A 16500-nucleotide genomic window follows, 5' to 3' on the forward strand; every position below is an offset into this window, starting at 1 on the left:
GGGACAGCAGAGGACAGACCTAATTTACATTGCATTTGTTGTTATATTTGCTAATTTTAAAACATGCAAAACCTTCTTTCATTTTTTGCTGATAATTTGTATTCCTCAAACCTTGCCTTTTGTTACAGACTATCAACCAAGATCAATCCCGAAAATTTTTCTTCATCCTAGTCCTGAAGATGAAGAAATATATGGGTATGTTAACATGTTAAATTCTGGTGTTTGATAAATGTGATGTGTTGCTTTGTGTCAGTTATGGAGGGCTGAAATAGACCAAGCAAGAAAAAATGGTGGAATGTGTTTTTATATACATTGCGCAGTGTTAGAAGTTGTGTTTGAGGCTGTGGTCTGTGGGCATCCAAGATGGATCTATGGGTGAAGCCATAATCAGCTGTAGCTGCATCTTCCTGATAAATTGGATCTCTAAAAAGAGAATTTATTTTGAGTTTATCACCTGTCCCTGAAGCAAAATTGTAAGACCTGTTACTGTTGAATGATGTGTTCATTGGTCAGTAATGGAATAAAGCAATTGATGATGACCATGTGATATGGCGTGGCTAGATTATGTGCATAGCTTCAGTTGTCTAAAGATGAGTGAGCCAATTCAGATGTTTATGTTGGATCCCAAAAGTGGTAGTAGTATCCTAAGGGATCTGAGCCAGTTCAGAATAGAGGTTCCTCTTGCAGGTGAACATACTTACCCAATAATAATGGCAGTGTTGATCCTGACACAGAAACCTTGTTCTCATTGGTATGACATTGACTTCTATCTAGAAGGAATAGGGGCAGATGGTGTGCCTCAGGAACATGGTTGACGACCATTGAAGAGGGAGAAACTTAATTGTAAATCCTCTGCAGCCAGCCTCGGTGGTGAGCTTGAAGATGGTGAGTTTTGTCAGGAGAATGTGGGTTTGCCTGGGTCATGCGAGGAGAGGCGGCAGGCTGTTTTATTCTTAAATTAAACAGGAAAACAGCTGAGGGGTCACTCTAAACATCTGGCTCCCTCCAGTGTTCTGCTGGCGATGAGTAACTTCATAATACTGGAGAACTAAATAGCCTTGTCTGAAATAGGACCTACCACGCCTTTGCTGGGTCAAGGTTGCACTTGTGAAGCAGATGGCACCTACCACAAAAAAATTGGAGTAAATAAATGCAATTATTTCCTTCAGAGTACATGAGTGGGCAGTTGCCCATGGCCTGCAGTTTCCAAGGCCTGCAGTTTCCAAGGCCTGCAGCCAGTCCAACATAGTCACCCAACCCCTCTATATTTTTTTAATGGTTTTCCTATCACACAGGCCTCTTTCAGGAGGCAGCGTAGCCCGTGTACTTGTGTAGCGGAGATCTACTACAATCTGCAAAGTCTTGTGGGACCTTGGCAACCTAAAAAGCTTGCTTTTCTTTACATTAGGCCCCAGGGGCTCCAAGAAGATCCCCGACAAGGTCCAGTAAGTCATGGTATCCCTATTCTACTCTGTTATACATCATTATTATTATTATTTTTTTGAAATTTTTAGGTCACAGGGACTGAGTCCCTGTGTCCTGAAATGGCAGCCACAACATTTCTTCTCATGTTGCAGGCAGTCAATCAAAGTGTTAGCTCCTGCGGGTTTTAGAGGAGCAACACTGCTGCGGGGGAAAAACGGCCACTCATCTAATCAGATTAATCTGTTATTGAATTTGCATGCCAGCAGGACTTTTATGAGAGTCCCGCAAGCCCAACAGTCTGGTCATACATATATTTTGAACCCTAATTTGTCAAAAACTGCAAAATGGATTTACATCAAGTGTGTGTGTATTCACTAGAAAAAAACAGAGATTAAAGTAACATTATAGTTGGATGAGAATTTCTGCTACAGCATAGCATTTTAAATATACAAAACAACTGAAACTCACCATTTATAGTTAGTTCTAGAAACTATAATTTGTGCCAGAGGGTAACTGATTCACGCCGCGCCATGCAGTTTTCTCATCAATAATTTCATTGCAAATGTTGCAGCGTTATTATCAGTGATGTAATAGAAGATGTCATGAGTGAAGTAGTATGTGGGGTAATTAGCAGTGCATGGAAATGGCGAGAGTTAGGTATTTTAGGGCAGGAGTTATAGTTACCAGAGCTAATATAACTGGTGAATATCAGTGGTTTGTAAGTTTAAAACGTTACATTGTCACTGAAATTCTCACCTAACTATGACATAACTTGAGCGCAATATTTTTCAGTTAATTTCTAGTGTGTGTTTAACATAAAGTAATGTTCGATGGCATCCGTCGCTGTAGATACACATGTTCTGCATAGCTCGCCATCTGGTGTTGGGTCGGAGTGTTACAAGTTGTTTTTCTTCGAAGAAGTCTTTCGAGTCACGGGACCGAGTGACTCCTCCTTCTGTCTCCATTGCGCATGGGCGTCGACTCCATCTTCGATTGTTTTCTTTCCGCCATCGGGTTCGGACGTGTTCCTGTCGCTCCGAGTTTCGGAACGGAAAGTTAGTAGATTTCGGAAGATTTTCATCGGTATTGTTGCGTTCGGGGTCGGCGTAGTTAGATTCAACACCGCATCGAAGATCGACGCGCTCCGGTGCCCTTCGGGGTACTTTTCGATCCCCCGTCGGGGCCTGGTCGGCCCGGCCGCGTGTCCAACACCGCCGATGGAACGGACCCCGTTCCGTTTTTGTCCCAAATGCCACAACAAATACCCGTATACAGACCAACATTTGGTCTGTAACCTGTGCCTGTCACCTGAGCACAGTGAGGAGACTTGCGAAGCCTGTCGCGCGTTCCGGTCCCGAAAGACACTCCGTGACCGTCGAGCCAGGAGACTTCAGATGGCGTCCACGCCGACAGCGCACCGAGAGTTCGAGGAACAAGAGGAAGAAGAAACCTTTTCGATCCACGAATCGGACTCCGAGGAATTCGACGATCAAAGAACCGTGAGTAAGACGTCGAAAACAACACATAAGAAAAGTGACAAGGCCCAGGGGACGCCACTGCCACCAGGCCATGGCTCCACCCATAAGTTCGGTGACCGACCAACGGCACCGAAAAAGGCCCAAACAGTGCCGAGATCGTCCGACTCCGGTCGAGACACCGGCACGCAGCCTTCTCGGGATCGAGAAAGTGCTGGAGAGAAGCAACGACACCGAGATAGCGGTGTAGAAACGGCTCGATGCCGAGACAGCGGCACCGACGAAGATCGACGCCGAGAGGTTTCGACTCTAAAAAAGAAAAAAGCCACCTCGGAGCCGAAAAAAGATACAGGCAGGGTTTCGGTGCCGAAACAACCCGTAACCGACCCAGGTCCAGGCTCTTATACAGAGGAGCAATCACTGTCCTCTCAGATGCGAAAGCATAGGTTTGAGGAAGAGCTGCAATCCACCGAAGTGGACCATACGCAAAAACGTATTTTCATACAGCAGGGAACAGGAAAAATAAGTACCCTTCCCCCTATTAGGAGAAAAAGGAGACTGGAGTTTCAAACAGACCAGGCGCCACAAACAAAGATGGTGAAAAAGGTGACTCCGCCACCCTCTCCTCCACCTGTAATTAACGTCTCACCGACGCAAACTCCGTCACATTCCCCGGCTCACACCACCATGAGCCAAGGTGACCAAGATCAAGACGCTTGGGACTTATATGACGCCCCAGTGTCGGACAACAGTCCGGAGGCATATCCAACAAAGCCCTCACCACCTGAAGACAGCACAGCATATTCTCAAGTGGTGGCTAGAGCAGCACAATTCCACAACGTAAACCTCCACTCAGAACAAGTCGAGGATGACTTTTTATTCAACACCCTCTCCTCCACCCACAGCTCCTACCAAAGCCTGCCTATGCTGCCAGGTATGCTTCGGCACGCAAAGGAAATCTTCAAGGAGCCGGTCAAAAGTAGGGCAATAACGCCAAGGGTGGAAAAGAAATATAAAGCACCTCCTACAGACCCTGTTTTCATCACCACACAGCTGCCACCAGATTCCGTCGTAGTGGGAGCAGCTCGGAAAAGAGCCAACTCCCACACATCTGGGGACGCACCACCCCCAGATAAAGAGAGCCGCAAGTTCGATGCAGCTGGGAAAAGGGTCGCAGTACAAGCTGCAAACCAGTGGCACATCGCTAACTCTCAAGCACTACTTGCGCGCTATGACAGAGCCCATTGGGATGAGATGCAACACCTCATCGAGCATCTACCCAAGGAACTTCAAAAAAGGGCAAAGCAGGTGGTTGAGGAAGGACAGAACATATCAAATAACCAGATACGATCTTCAATGGACGCAGCAGACACAGCTGCAAGAACAATTAATACATCTGTGACCATTAGAAGGCACGCATGGCTAAGAACGTCTGGGTTCAAACCAGAGATACAGCAGGCAGTGCTCAATATGCCATTAAACGAAAAACAACTGTTCGGACCAGAAGTGGACACGGCAATCGAAAAACTTAAAAAAGACACTGACACTGCTAAAGCCATGGGCGCACTCTACTCCCCGCAGAGCAGAGGAACCTACAGCACCTTCCGCAAGACACCCTTTAGAGGGGGGTTTCGGGGTCAGGCCACACAAGCCAGCACCTCGCAGGCAACACCGTCCAGCTACCAGGGACAGTACAGGGGAGGCTTTCGGGGCCAATACAGAGGAGGGCAATTCCCTAGGAATAGAGGAAAATTTCAAAGCCCCAAAACCCCTACAACCAAGCAGTGACTCAGATGTCACTCACCCCCTCCACACAACACCAGTGGGGGGAAGAATAGGTCATTATTACAAAGCATGGGAGGAAATAACTACAGACACTTGGGTCTTAGCAATTATCCAACATGGTTATTGCATAGAATTCCTACAATTCCCTCCAAACATACCACCAAAAGCACAGAAATTGTCAAAACAACATTCCGACCTTCTGGAAATAGAAGTTCAAGCACTATTGCAAAAGAATGCAATCGAATTAGTACCAAACACAGGAGTCTATTCACTGTAATTCTTAATACCAAAAAAGGACAAAACACTGAGACCAATCCTAGACCTCAGAATACTAAACACCTACATCAAATCAGACCACTTTCACATGGTCACGCTACAAGAGGTGTTACCATTGCTAAAACTACAGGACTACATGACAACCTTAGACCTCAAAGACGCGTATTTCCATATACCAATACATCCATCTCACAGAAAATACCTACGGTTCGTATTCAAAGGAATACATTACCAATTCAAAGTATTGCCTTTTGGTTTAACAACCGCACCAAGAGTCTTTACAAAATGTCTAGCAGTAGTGGCTGCACACATCAGAAGGCAGCAAATACATGTATTCCCGTATCTAGACGATTGGCTAATCAAAACCAATTCACTAACAAAGTGCTTACAACACACAAATCAAATCATACAAACCCTCTACAAACTAGGTTTCACCATCAACTTTGCAAAATCCAACATTTTGCCGTGCAAAATACAACAATACCTGGGAGCCATAATAGACACAACAAAAGGAGTAGCCACTCCAAGTCCACAAAGAATTCAAAATTTCAACAAGATCATACAACGCATGTATCCAACACAAACAATACAAGCAAAGATGATATTACAACTCCTAGGCATGATGTCTTCATGCATAGCCATTGTCCCGAACGCAAGACTACACATGAGGCCCTTACAACAGTGCCTAGCATCACAATGGTCACAAGCACAGGGTCACCTTCTAGATCTGGTGTTGATAGACCGCCAAACTTACTTCTCGCTTCTATGGTGGAACAGTATAAATTTAAACAAAGGGCGGCCATTCCAAGACCCAGTGCCACAATACGTAATAACAACAGATGCTTCCATGACAGGGTGGTGAGCACACCTCGATCAACACAGCATACAAGGACAATGGAACGTACATCAAACAAAACTGCATATAAATCACCTAGAAATGCTAGCAGTTTTTCACACATTGCGGGCTTTCCAACCAATTATAACTCACAAATACATTCTTGTCAAAACAGACAACATGACAACTATGTATTATCTAAACAAACAGGGGGGGACACACTCAACGCAGTTGAGTCTTCTAGCACAGAAAATATGGCGATGGGCAATTCACAACCACATTCGCCTAATAGCGCAGTTTATTCCAGGGATCCAGAATCAACTTGCAGACAATCTCTCTCGAGATCACCAACAAGTCCACGAATGGGAAATTCACCCCCAAGTTCTAAACACTTACTTCAGACTCTGGGGAACACCTCAAATAGACTTGTTTGCAACAAGAGAGAACGCAAAATGCCAAAACTTCGCATCCAGATACCCACACAGGCAGTCCCAAGGCGCAATGCCCTATGGATGAACTGGTCAGGGATATTTGCCTACGCTTTTCCTCCTCTCCCTCTCCTTCCTTATCTGGTAAACAAATTGAGTCAAAACAAACTCAAACTCATTTTAATAGCACCAACTTGGGCAAGGCAACCCTGGTACACAACACTGCTAGACCTATCAGTAGTACCCCACATCAAATTGCCCAACAGGCCGGATCTGTTAACACAACACAACCAACAGATCAGACATCCAGATCCAGCATCGCTGAATCTAGCAATCTGGCTCCTGAAATCCTAGAATTCGGACACTTACAACTTACCCAAGAATGTATGGAAGTCATAAAGCAAGCCAGAAGGCCGTCCACTAGGCACTGCTATGCAAGTAAATGGAAGAGGTTTGTCTGCTACTGCCATCATAATCAGATCCAACCTATACACGCAACTCCAAAGGATGTAGTGGGTTACTTGCTTCACTTACAGAAATCTAGCCTAGCCTTCTCTTCCATTAAAATACACCTTGCGGCAATATCTGCATACCTACAGACTACCTATTCAACTTCCCTATATAGGATACCAATCATTCAAGCATTCATGGAAGGGCTTAAAAGAATTATACCACCAAGAACACCACCTGTTCCTTCATGGAACTTAAATGTTGTCTTAACAAGACTCATGGGTCCACCTTTTGAACCCATGCACTCTTGCGAAATACAGTTCCTCACCTGGAAGGTTGCATTTCTCATCACCATTACATCTCTAAGAAGAGTAAGCGAAATTCAGGCGTTTACAATACAAGAACCTTTTATACAACTACACAAAAATAAAGTCGTCCTAAGGACTAATCCTAAATTTTTACCAAAGGTTATTTCACCGTTCCACCTAAATGAAACAGTGGAACTACCAGTGTTCTTCCCACAGCCAGATTCCGTAGCTGAGAGGGCACTACATACATTAGATGTCAAAAGAGCATTAATGTACTACATTGACAGAACGAAAAACATCAGAAAGACTAAACAACTATTTATTGCATTCCAAAAACCTCATGCAGGAAACCCAATATCAAAACAAGGTATAGCCAGATGGATAGTTAAATGCATCCAAATCTGCTACCTTAAAGCAAAACGACAACTGCCCATTACACCAAGGGCACACTCAACCAGAAAAAAAGGTGCTACCATGGCCTTTCTAGGAAACATCCCAATGCAAGAAATATGTAAGGCAGCCACATGGTCTACGCCACACACGTTCACCAAGCACTACTGTGTAGACGTGCTATCCGCACAGCAAGCCACAGTAGGTCAAGCCGTGTTAAGAACGTTATTTCAAACCACTTCCATTCCTACAGGCTGAACCACCGCTTTTGGGGAGATAACTGCTTACTAGTCTATGCAGAACATGTGTATCTACAGCGACAGATGCCATCGAACTGAAAATGTCACTTACCCAGTGTACATCTGTTCGTGGCATCAGTCGCTGGAGATTCACATGTGCCCACCCACCTCCCCGGAGCCTGTAGCAATTCGGAAGTTAGCTTCAACTTTGTATATTTGTATATATATTATTTTAGCCTTAAATAGGTACATACTTAGTCACTCCATTGCATGGGCACTATTACTACAACACAACTCCTACCTCATCCTCTGCGGGGAAAACAATCGAAGATGGAGTCGACGCCCATGCGCAATGGAGATAGAAGGAGGAGTCACTCGGTCCCGTGACTCGAAAGACTTCTTCGAAGAAAAACAACTTGTAACACTCCGACCCAACACCAGATGGCGAGCTATGCAGAACATGTGAATCTCCAGCGACTGATGCCACGAACAGATGTACACTGGGTAAGTGACATTTTCATTTGTCACCACAGGGAAAGCCAATCCCCCAGCCTTTGGCATGCAGCCAGGACCCACATTCAAACTCTACCCCAACACTCCAAGCCCCCTGCCCCCCCACCCACCTCCTCCCCCAGCCGAGGACATGCTGACCCAAGGCCACACATGGTCTTTGGCGGGACTGGCCTTCAAGCAGTGGAGCCCGAAGAGGCTTGGGGAATGTGTGGGGGAGGGGTGCCTGGCCCCCCCCTTTCAGGGCCAAGAGTGGCACTAGAGATCCAGGCCCCCAGAGCCAAACCATTATATGTAAGAGGGAGGGGGCACACAGCCCCCTCTCCCAAAGCCATAGTGGCCTTGGGGGCACCATCCCCCAGGGCCTTAAAATATATATTATTAGGAGAGTGCCTATAGCATCCTTCCCCGAGCCTATTGTTGCCCTGAGCACCCCATCCCTCAGGGCCTCACTATTGGTGAGTGCCCTGGTGCCCACCTGGTGCACTGACTAACCACCACGTTGGGGCTGCAGCGGAGCAGCCGGGCTTCTGCCCCCCCGCCAGAAGATAACCCACTGGTGATGGAACGGATGCCCTTCAAGTCCTGACTTCGCTGTCAAGCAAAATATCACTGAACAGGCTTGCACCAAGTCTGTAAACCTGTGTTTTCGAAACACTGAGAAGCAGATTGCGAGGCTTGTTAATCTTTCTGTTCTAAGAAAACTCTACAAGTTTGTTGGGCATGTCATCTTGAAATGCAAAGGAGAGGCATTGAAGACACTCCTCTTATCTTTGGGCATGAAGATGTCGGTGAAGAAGGGGAACAACACCCGGAGGCATCTGCTGCAGAGGAAGAGGCGTTGTCTCTGGAGGCAGTTCCAGCTTCGATCTTGAAGTCGACCTGGAAATGCAGGAAGTTACACCTGCTCAACAGTCGGTGAGAACGCCCACTCCCTCAACCCCATGTCGAACATTCTATGACATATGGCCCCCTTAGAGGCCCTTGGTTGACCACTGCCCTCTGGCCATCATCAGTATCAAGTACCCATTTCAGACACCCTGCCCTCGAACTTGGTACCAAGCTGGCCTTCGACTTCCACCACATCGACTCTGAGTGGAAATTTGACTCTTAAAAGCACAAACATGGCTCGGACCTGAAAACTTTGAAGCCAGCTTCAAAACCTGATTCTGGCAGGACAGTTGAGCCTATCCGGCACAAGCTGCAGAAGTTGCACGCTCGACAGAAGCAAATCCATGTTCAGCCTCATACTGATTGTATTCTTTTGAGGCCTTCGGGCACCATTCCTCCACCATCCAAAAGACACTTGTCTTTCAAAGAGGCTCTGGACTCTTCAATACCTCCGAAACAGAGGAAGAAATTGGTCAAAGCAACTAGTGCTTTGCCTTTTCCACCAACCCCTCCACAACTTCGGCCACCACCACTCCATTCATTGTCTCCACCACACTCTCTTGAAGATCCCCTGGGCATCTCACCTCAGGGATCCCACTGTATTCTACAGGGGACCATTGTGCTGGGCATGACACCTTTGGGACACCCTCACACACCAATCCTGGGGACACATATGATTCAAACACTCCAGATGACACTGACCCAGACTTGTATCCAGCCCGCCCCTCCCGCCGACTCTCCTGCTTATCAGGAGTTAATAGATAGGGCTGCTGCCTTTCATGATAATAGAGCTCCACAAGGAACCCCAAGAGGAGGATTTCCTCTTTGAGACACTTTCATCTACACAAAGGACCATCATATATTTACCCATGCTAAACGGCATGTTATGCCATACTGCAGACCTTTTCAAAGACATGTTTAGGGCAAGGGTAATTACACCTAGTCAATAAAAAATAAAAAAAATACAAGCCCTGCCCCTCAGACCCTATATATATATTAAGGGATAAGTACCACCAGACTCACTGGTGATTACAATTGCTCACAAGCAGGCCGACTCACAAGCTAGCAGTAATGCCCTGCCACCTGATTTAAAAAAAAGTAAACGTATCGATGCAACAGGGAAAAGGGTTTGCAGCACATACTGCCAATCACTGGCACATTGCCAACTCATTTGGTCTATTTGCGCTGTACAACCACGCACACTGCGATGAGACGTCCTCCAATATCTCCCAGATGAAGATAGGACAAGAGTTTGTCTCAGAAGGCAAGCTCACATCAAACACCTCCATATGCTGTGTGCTGGGTGCTGCCGATAGAGCAGCCAGAGTCATTAACACCAGTATTCTACTTAGACGCCATGCATGGCTCTGTATTTCTGGCTTAAAGCAAGAAGTGCAAGAGTCTACTTAATGTCCCATTCGACAAAGAGCATCTCTTCTGTCCCAAAGTCGACCTGACCTTTAGAGAAAATGACAAAAGGACACAGACAGCAGAATCAATGAGGGCCGCCAAACATCTACTCTCCGTGGCTGTTTTTGCCGCTCTAGCTTTCGTGGAGGTTCCAAAGCCACTTCTTCTAAGGCCTCCACCTCATACCAACTCAGTCAAAGCCAACACTATTCTCCAAGAGGTTACTTTAGAGGCTCATATAGAGGCAAAAATGCCAATGGTAGATGCAAGGGTGCTTCCCCTCTTGGTGGAACACACATCACTAAACAATGCCTTCTTTCTCCTCCCCCAATCAAATAACATCTGTCTGGGGACAATTAAAGGATTTTCTACCCACACGGCAACCAATAACATCAAACCAGTGGGAGATGGACATTATCCAACATGACTTGTCTGGAGCTCTCTAGCACACCTCAACATTTGCACGTTCACCGGCTGTCACTGAAACATCGAACATTGCTCAAACAGGAAGTTCCAACTGTTCTACTCAAAGGAACCATAGAAGTAGGCCCCCTTGAACACCAAATCCAAGGAGTATACTTCCTAATATCCAAAAAGGATGGTTCCTTGCAGATGGTCCTGGAACTAACGCCACTAAATACATACATTCTATCAGAACACTTCCACATGGTCACCTTGTAAGATGTGATTCCACTCCTTCAAAAGGGCAACTTTATGACTGCATTAGATCTAAAGTTTGTGTATTTTCACGTACTAATACACCTGGGAGGGTTGGGTGCAGGGTTTGGCCACAGGCTAGGGCCTGTGACAAACCCACATCAGTCCCCTACTAAAGCTGTGCTCAGTGAAGAAGTTGGGTTAATATGAACAAATCAAAAACTGAAATTCATTGGAAAAATCAAAAGCTAAAGTCATGGCATGGGTGGGTATGGTATAAAATCGTAGTTTACTTTGAAAAAACATAAGAGGTTTACAGAAGATACCGAAGTTTAAAGTGATTGGAGAGTTTGGGTATGGTTGTAAGATCTTACATCACAGTGAAAAAAAGAACACTGCATCACTGAAGGTTAAAGTGACGTTATAGTTCCGTTTTGTAATAATATCAGTGATGGTTCGTCTAGAGGGGTTGCAGGGTCATCAAACCACCAACTAATGGCCCAGGCCTGCCTATTCTAAAATTACCTGCTCACATGATGTTACACTATTACAGGAAAACAAGTGTCTATTTTCAAAATAAAGTGCAACATCATGTCAGCAGCAAAGGGGGCTCCAGTGTCCTTTGGAACTGCGCATGTGTCAGGCGGAGGCTTCTTCTCTCCACCTCACACATTCACAGTAGATAGCAGACATGATGCACTTGCTTTTGGCAATGCAGCATGTCTGCTAATAAGGCTTTGGTGGAGCTTGTTACTCTTCATCCCTATCTCCTATCAGATGGAAGGATAGAGGAAGAGGGATCACCTCCAGCCCTATCCTGGCTTCTGATAGGGCAGTAGTTTATGTTCCAGGCCAGGACAAGCAGAGGCTATCATTCATGATAGCTTCTGCTTGTGTAAACTGGTGCGTAATTCGAGGGAGTAGGATTCGTGGATCAAAAATCTCAGAGGGATTGAATGCAGAGTCCCAGGGTAAAATTGTATTAATGGCTTGTGTGTATGTGTGAATGCCTGTATACGTGAATGTGATTGTGTGTTTGTATCTATATATGTGTGTGCGCATGTGTATCTGAGTATGCATGATGTATGTCAGTCTTCTGCCATAAGCACCATATACATTCTCTGTGCTGCACTCCTTTATTAAAATCATCTTTTTATTTTATTTTATTTTTATAACTTAATACTTGTCTTTTTTTAGGAAATGTTATAGGTAATCATTTAAACAAGCAGGCTGTAGAATTCTAACATCTATGAAGCACAGCAATGTCTGCAAGGCCCTGTACATAATAGCAGTAGTTGTGATAATGGTATGATATGCATTTTGATATTATAAAGGCTTCTGTTCCCTTTTCTATTTTTCTATCATCTTATTCTTCATTTTCTGTTTGCACAGTCAGCCCGTAACACTTTTTCTTTTGTCCTTTATGTAAAGCTCTCTGGTGTCGCTACAACCTTTACACTGTGCAAATCTTCATAATAAAATAAACATAACACAAAAATACACAGGAGCAATTTGTGGGATTATTTTACACCCTGGATGGGCTTGGACGCCTTTAAGCTTCTTTGAGGGAGCTGGCTCTGTATATACTTTATCAAAATGAGATATAGTGTGCATAGAGTTCAGGGATTTCCTAGAGCCTTAACAGAGGCTAATGCTCTCTTTGGTGGTTGTGTGGTCGAGCAGTTAGGCTTACCAGAGGGTAGTGCAGAGCATTTGTTGTACACACACAGACAATAAATGAAGCACACACTCAGTGACTAACTCCAGGCCAATCGTTTTTATACAGACAACATATATTTTGTTATTTTATTTCTAGAACCACAAGATTCAGTTTGCAGGTAAGTACATTTGTAAGTAAGTATCCAACATATGTATCAACACCACTTTGTTCAATTTGGCAAGTTATATGTTTTTTTAATAAATAGCAATAATCTGTTTTAAAAGTTGACAGTGCAATTGTCAAACATTTCTGGGGGAAAGAAAAGTTGGCACCGTTTTGAGGTAAATACAAGACTTACAGTTCCAGTCTCCGGGGGTTAGGGTGTCCACAGTTTGGGGTTCCAGTAAACTCCAAACACCCAGCAACATGGGGCTGGCTGTGTACCGAGGTAAAAAATTATGCAATTTTTAAAATGGCATCCTTTGGAGGCTGGGGCACTCGGAATCAGGCCCACGCTTTTGAAGGGCAGACCTTAGGGTTTAGGTGAGCACTTGGGGGGGAGTGAGGGGGGTGTCAAAGGGGGGCGGTCACAGGTCGGCACCATACATAAACCCTCACCGGCGCAGGGGCATCCAATGCTTTCCAATAGTGGGAGCCTGGGGGAGCACAAAGATGCTGCAGGCTAAGTCCAGGGGGTGGACAAGGAGGAGGGCCGTCGGCTGGAAATTGCAGGACTGGTGGTCGAATTCCCCAAGATACGGGGCAGAGGTACCTTTGGGTGTTGGGTATATTCATCCTGTTCTCTCGCGGTGAGGGGGGTCCTCCCGATTTAGGCTGTAGGCGTCGTAGTGTTGGACAGGAGGGGGTCAGCCCAGTGTGGACGCTAGGTCAGAATCACCTGGGGACTACGTCTAGTTGGTTGGGCCACTTGTACACAGGCCATAGGCGCTGGGTGCAGAGTGGGCAGGACTTGCGGATCTGGGGTGGCTCTGGAGTCCTTTGTTGGAGTTTCTTTTGGACAGGGCCACTGTCCATGGGAGATCTTGGTCCTGTGGGGTGCAGGCAGTCCTCTTGAGGCTTGTAAGAGGTTGCTGGTCCTGCATGATGCTCACCTTTTTGTAGTAGGGCTTCAGAAGCTGGAGACAAGCCTGTAGGGCTGGGGCCAAGTCAGTTGGTCTCTTCAGTCTTTTCTATTGGGGGTCAGCTCAGCAGTCTTTCTTCTTAAGGTCACCAGAAATCTGACGAGCTAGATTCAGGGGAGCCCTTAAATCCTGGATTTAGGGGCGTTACAGGGGTCAAAGGGCAGTAGCCAATAGCTGCTGTCCCTGAGGGTGACTACACCCTTCAGGTGTCCACTTCCTTTGGGGAGGAGACACAGATCTAACCCTATTATCCTTGTCTTCCAAACCAAAATGGAGGATTTTGCAAGGAGGCGGTCACTTCAGCTCTGGACACCTTAGGGGTGGTCCCAGCTGAAGTGGTCGCTCCTCCTTGTTTTCCCTAATTTTCCCGCTGGACTTGCCGCCAAAAAGGGGGCTTTATTTGGAGGGCGAGCACCCGCACTAGCTGGTGTGCCCTGGGGCATTGTAACAGGAGGCCTGAGCCTTTAAGGATCACCACCAAGTGTTACAGTTCTTGTAGGGGGGAGGTGTGAAGCACCTCCACCCAGAGCAGGTTTTGTTCCTGTTCCCAGAGAGCACAAAAGCTCTCACCCCATGGGGTCAGAAACGTGTCTGCTAGTGGCAGGCTGGCACAGACCAGTCAGCCCTACACTAGAGGGTTGGGTAAAATACAGGTGGCATCTCTATGCTTTTTACAGTAAATTCAGCACTGGCATCAGTATGTGTTTATTGTGCTGAGAAGTTTCATACCAAACTTCCCAGCCTTCAAATTAAGCCATCATGGAGCTCTGGAGTTCGTAATGACAAACTCCCAGCCCATGAACTTAATATAGCCACACTGCACTTATAATGTCTAAGAATGGACTTAGACACTGTAGAGACATATTACTCATACAGCTATGCCCTCACTTGCGGTATAGTGCACCCTGCCTTAGGTCTGTAAGGCCTGCTAGAGTGGCGACTTACCTATGCAACAGGCAGTGTTTTGTGGGCATGTCACCCTGAGAGGGATGCCATGTCAACTTTGAGTGTGTTGGTGGGGAGAAAAAGGCAATCTGCAATGGCAGTGTGCATATGTTTGGTGAGGGGTCCCTTAGTGTGGCACAACACATGCTGCAACCTTTAGGGACCCTCCCTGGCCTCCGGGCCCTTGGTAATACAGGTACCTTTTACAAGGGACTTATCGGTGTGCCAATTGTGGAAACAATGGTACAGTTTTTAGAGAAAGAACACTGGTGCTAGGACGCTTTTAGCAGGATCCCAGCACAATCGGTCAAGTCAGCATCAATATCAGACAAAAGGTGAGGGGGTAACTGCAACAAGGACCAGTTTCCTAGACTACTAAAATCAGTGCAGTGCATCAGTGCACTGGGCAATTACTTGTGTGGTGTTGTCGTCAGGGTTAGTACGTGCTTTATAAAAGGAATTGCAATTGTGGTTCAATGAAAATGAGATATTTGAGAACATAGAAATCACAATCTTCATCCACATCATATGTAAATCACATCACTTTCATTTATGGTGTGTTAATGTCTAACCTTTAATAGTTTCTGGATGTACTCATTCAGCCATAATACAGTGTTTTGATTTTCATTATCGTTGTCGTTTTTTGAGGCCAACTCATTGTGAGGGTAACAGAGAGGTCAGCCAGGTGCAATTGATAACCTTTGCATGATAGAGAAACAGGGTGAGCTGCATAACAATTGTTCTGATTTACTACTTTATGTAGCCTTTTATTCTAAGTGCTTTATTAACAGGAGCCCTTGTAGCCAAACTAAAAAGTTCTCAAAAGAGGCGCTACATACAGTATCATTGTTGGACACTGCACCCTTAAAGGTGGATAGCTACGCAATTGTGTCTTTCAAAAGGAAGAAGAGTGATTTGGAACAAGGACTTTAGGAGGAAGTGTATGGGTAAATGTGGTGCATAGTAGGATGTGCTTTTTGTGAGCCCAATTCAACACACAATCATGCATCCGCCTACAGCTCACAGGGTCACATTCCCAGCCTGGCTGATTAACCCTTTGAAGGTGGACAGTTACATTTTCTGGGAAATAACTGCAGTCCCATATTAATTTTCCCATTCTTCCTGTTTCTTGTATTTTCTCGCTCACATTCTCTTTAAGTATCTCCCCACTGATATCTCTTTTCTGCTCTTTTTCCTCTCACGCTTCTTTACTGTGCTATCATCGCTCACTCTCCCCACTCTTTTGTGCACACTCTCCTCGTGTCTCCTCTTTCTTTCCCAAATTTCATCTATTTCTGTCTTGTAGTCCCACCGTCTCTCTACTCTCTCCTCTTTTTCTCAGTACTCTTTCTCTATAGAACTAAAACCTGACCATTCTGTGTTTTTCCTCTGAATCTGGTTCTTATAATTTTTCTGTTTGATTATAAAAGCATATTAAATGTTCAGGAATACACAAAGTAATGTAAAACATGGTGAGGTACTCAATCTCTCCGGACCGAGTACAACTCGAACATTTGTTAGCCACTGTGGATGGCTTTCCCTTAGTTGATGTCCCACTAACAAAGGTTAGATCCTGTGCCAGTCAAGACAGCTGTAACAGGCACAATAACCCAATGAACTTTCTCAAGAGAGAGAGTGGTGGAGGGGTGTGCGATGAGTGAAAGGAAAGAATAT

At 45.6% G+C, this 16500-nt stretch overlaps 1 protein-coding gene across 3 annotated transcripts in view; it reads left to right on the forward strand.

Moving 5' to 3' along the window:
• LOC138287834 (tight junction protein ZO-2-like) overlaps positions 1 to 16500 on the forward strand; it is a 390358-nt gene that overhangs the window by 268378 nt on the left and 105480 nt on the right. For all 3 annotated transcript variants that reach the window (XM_069228742.1, XM_069228726.1, XM_069228733.1), the window contains one exon: positions 129 to 195. In XM_069228742.1, coding sequence (XP_069084843.1) covers positions 129 to 195 — 67 coding nt within the window. The remainder of the gene's footprint in view (positions 1 to 128; positions 196 to 16500) is intronic.

This window comes from Pleurodeles waltl, chromosome 1_1, assembly GCF_031143425.1.
Source record: "Pleurodeles waltl isolate 20211129_DDA chromosome 1_1, aPleWal1.hap1.20221129, whole genome shotgun sequence".
Lineage (NCBI taxonomy): Eukaryota > Metazoa > Chordata > Amphibia > Caudata > Salamandridae > Pleurodeles > Pleurodeles waltl.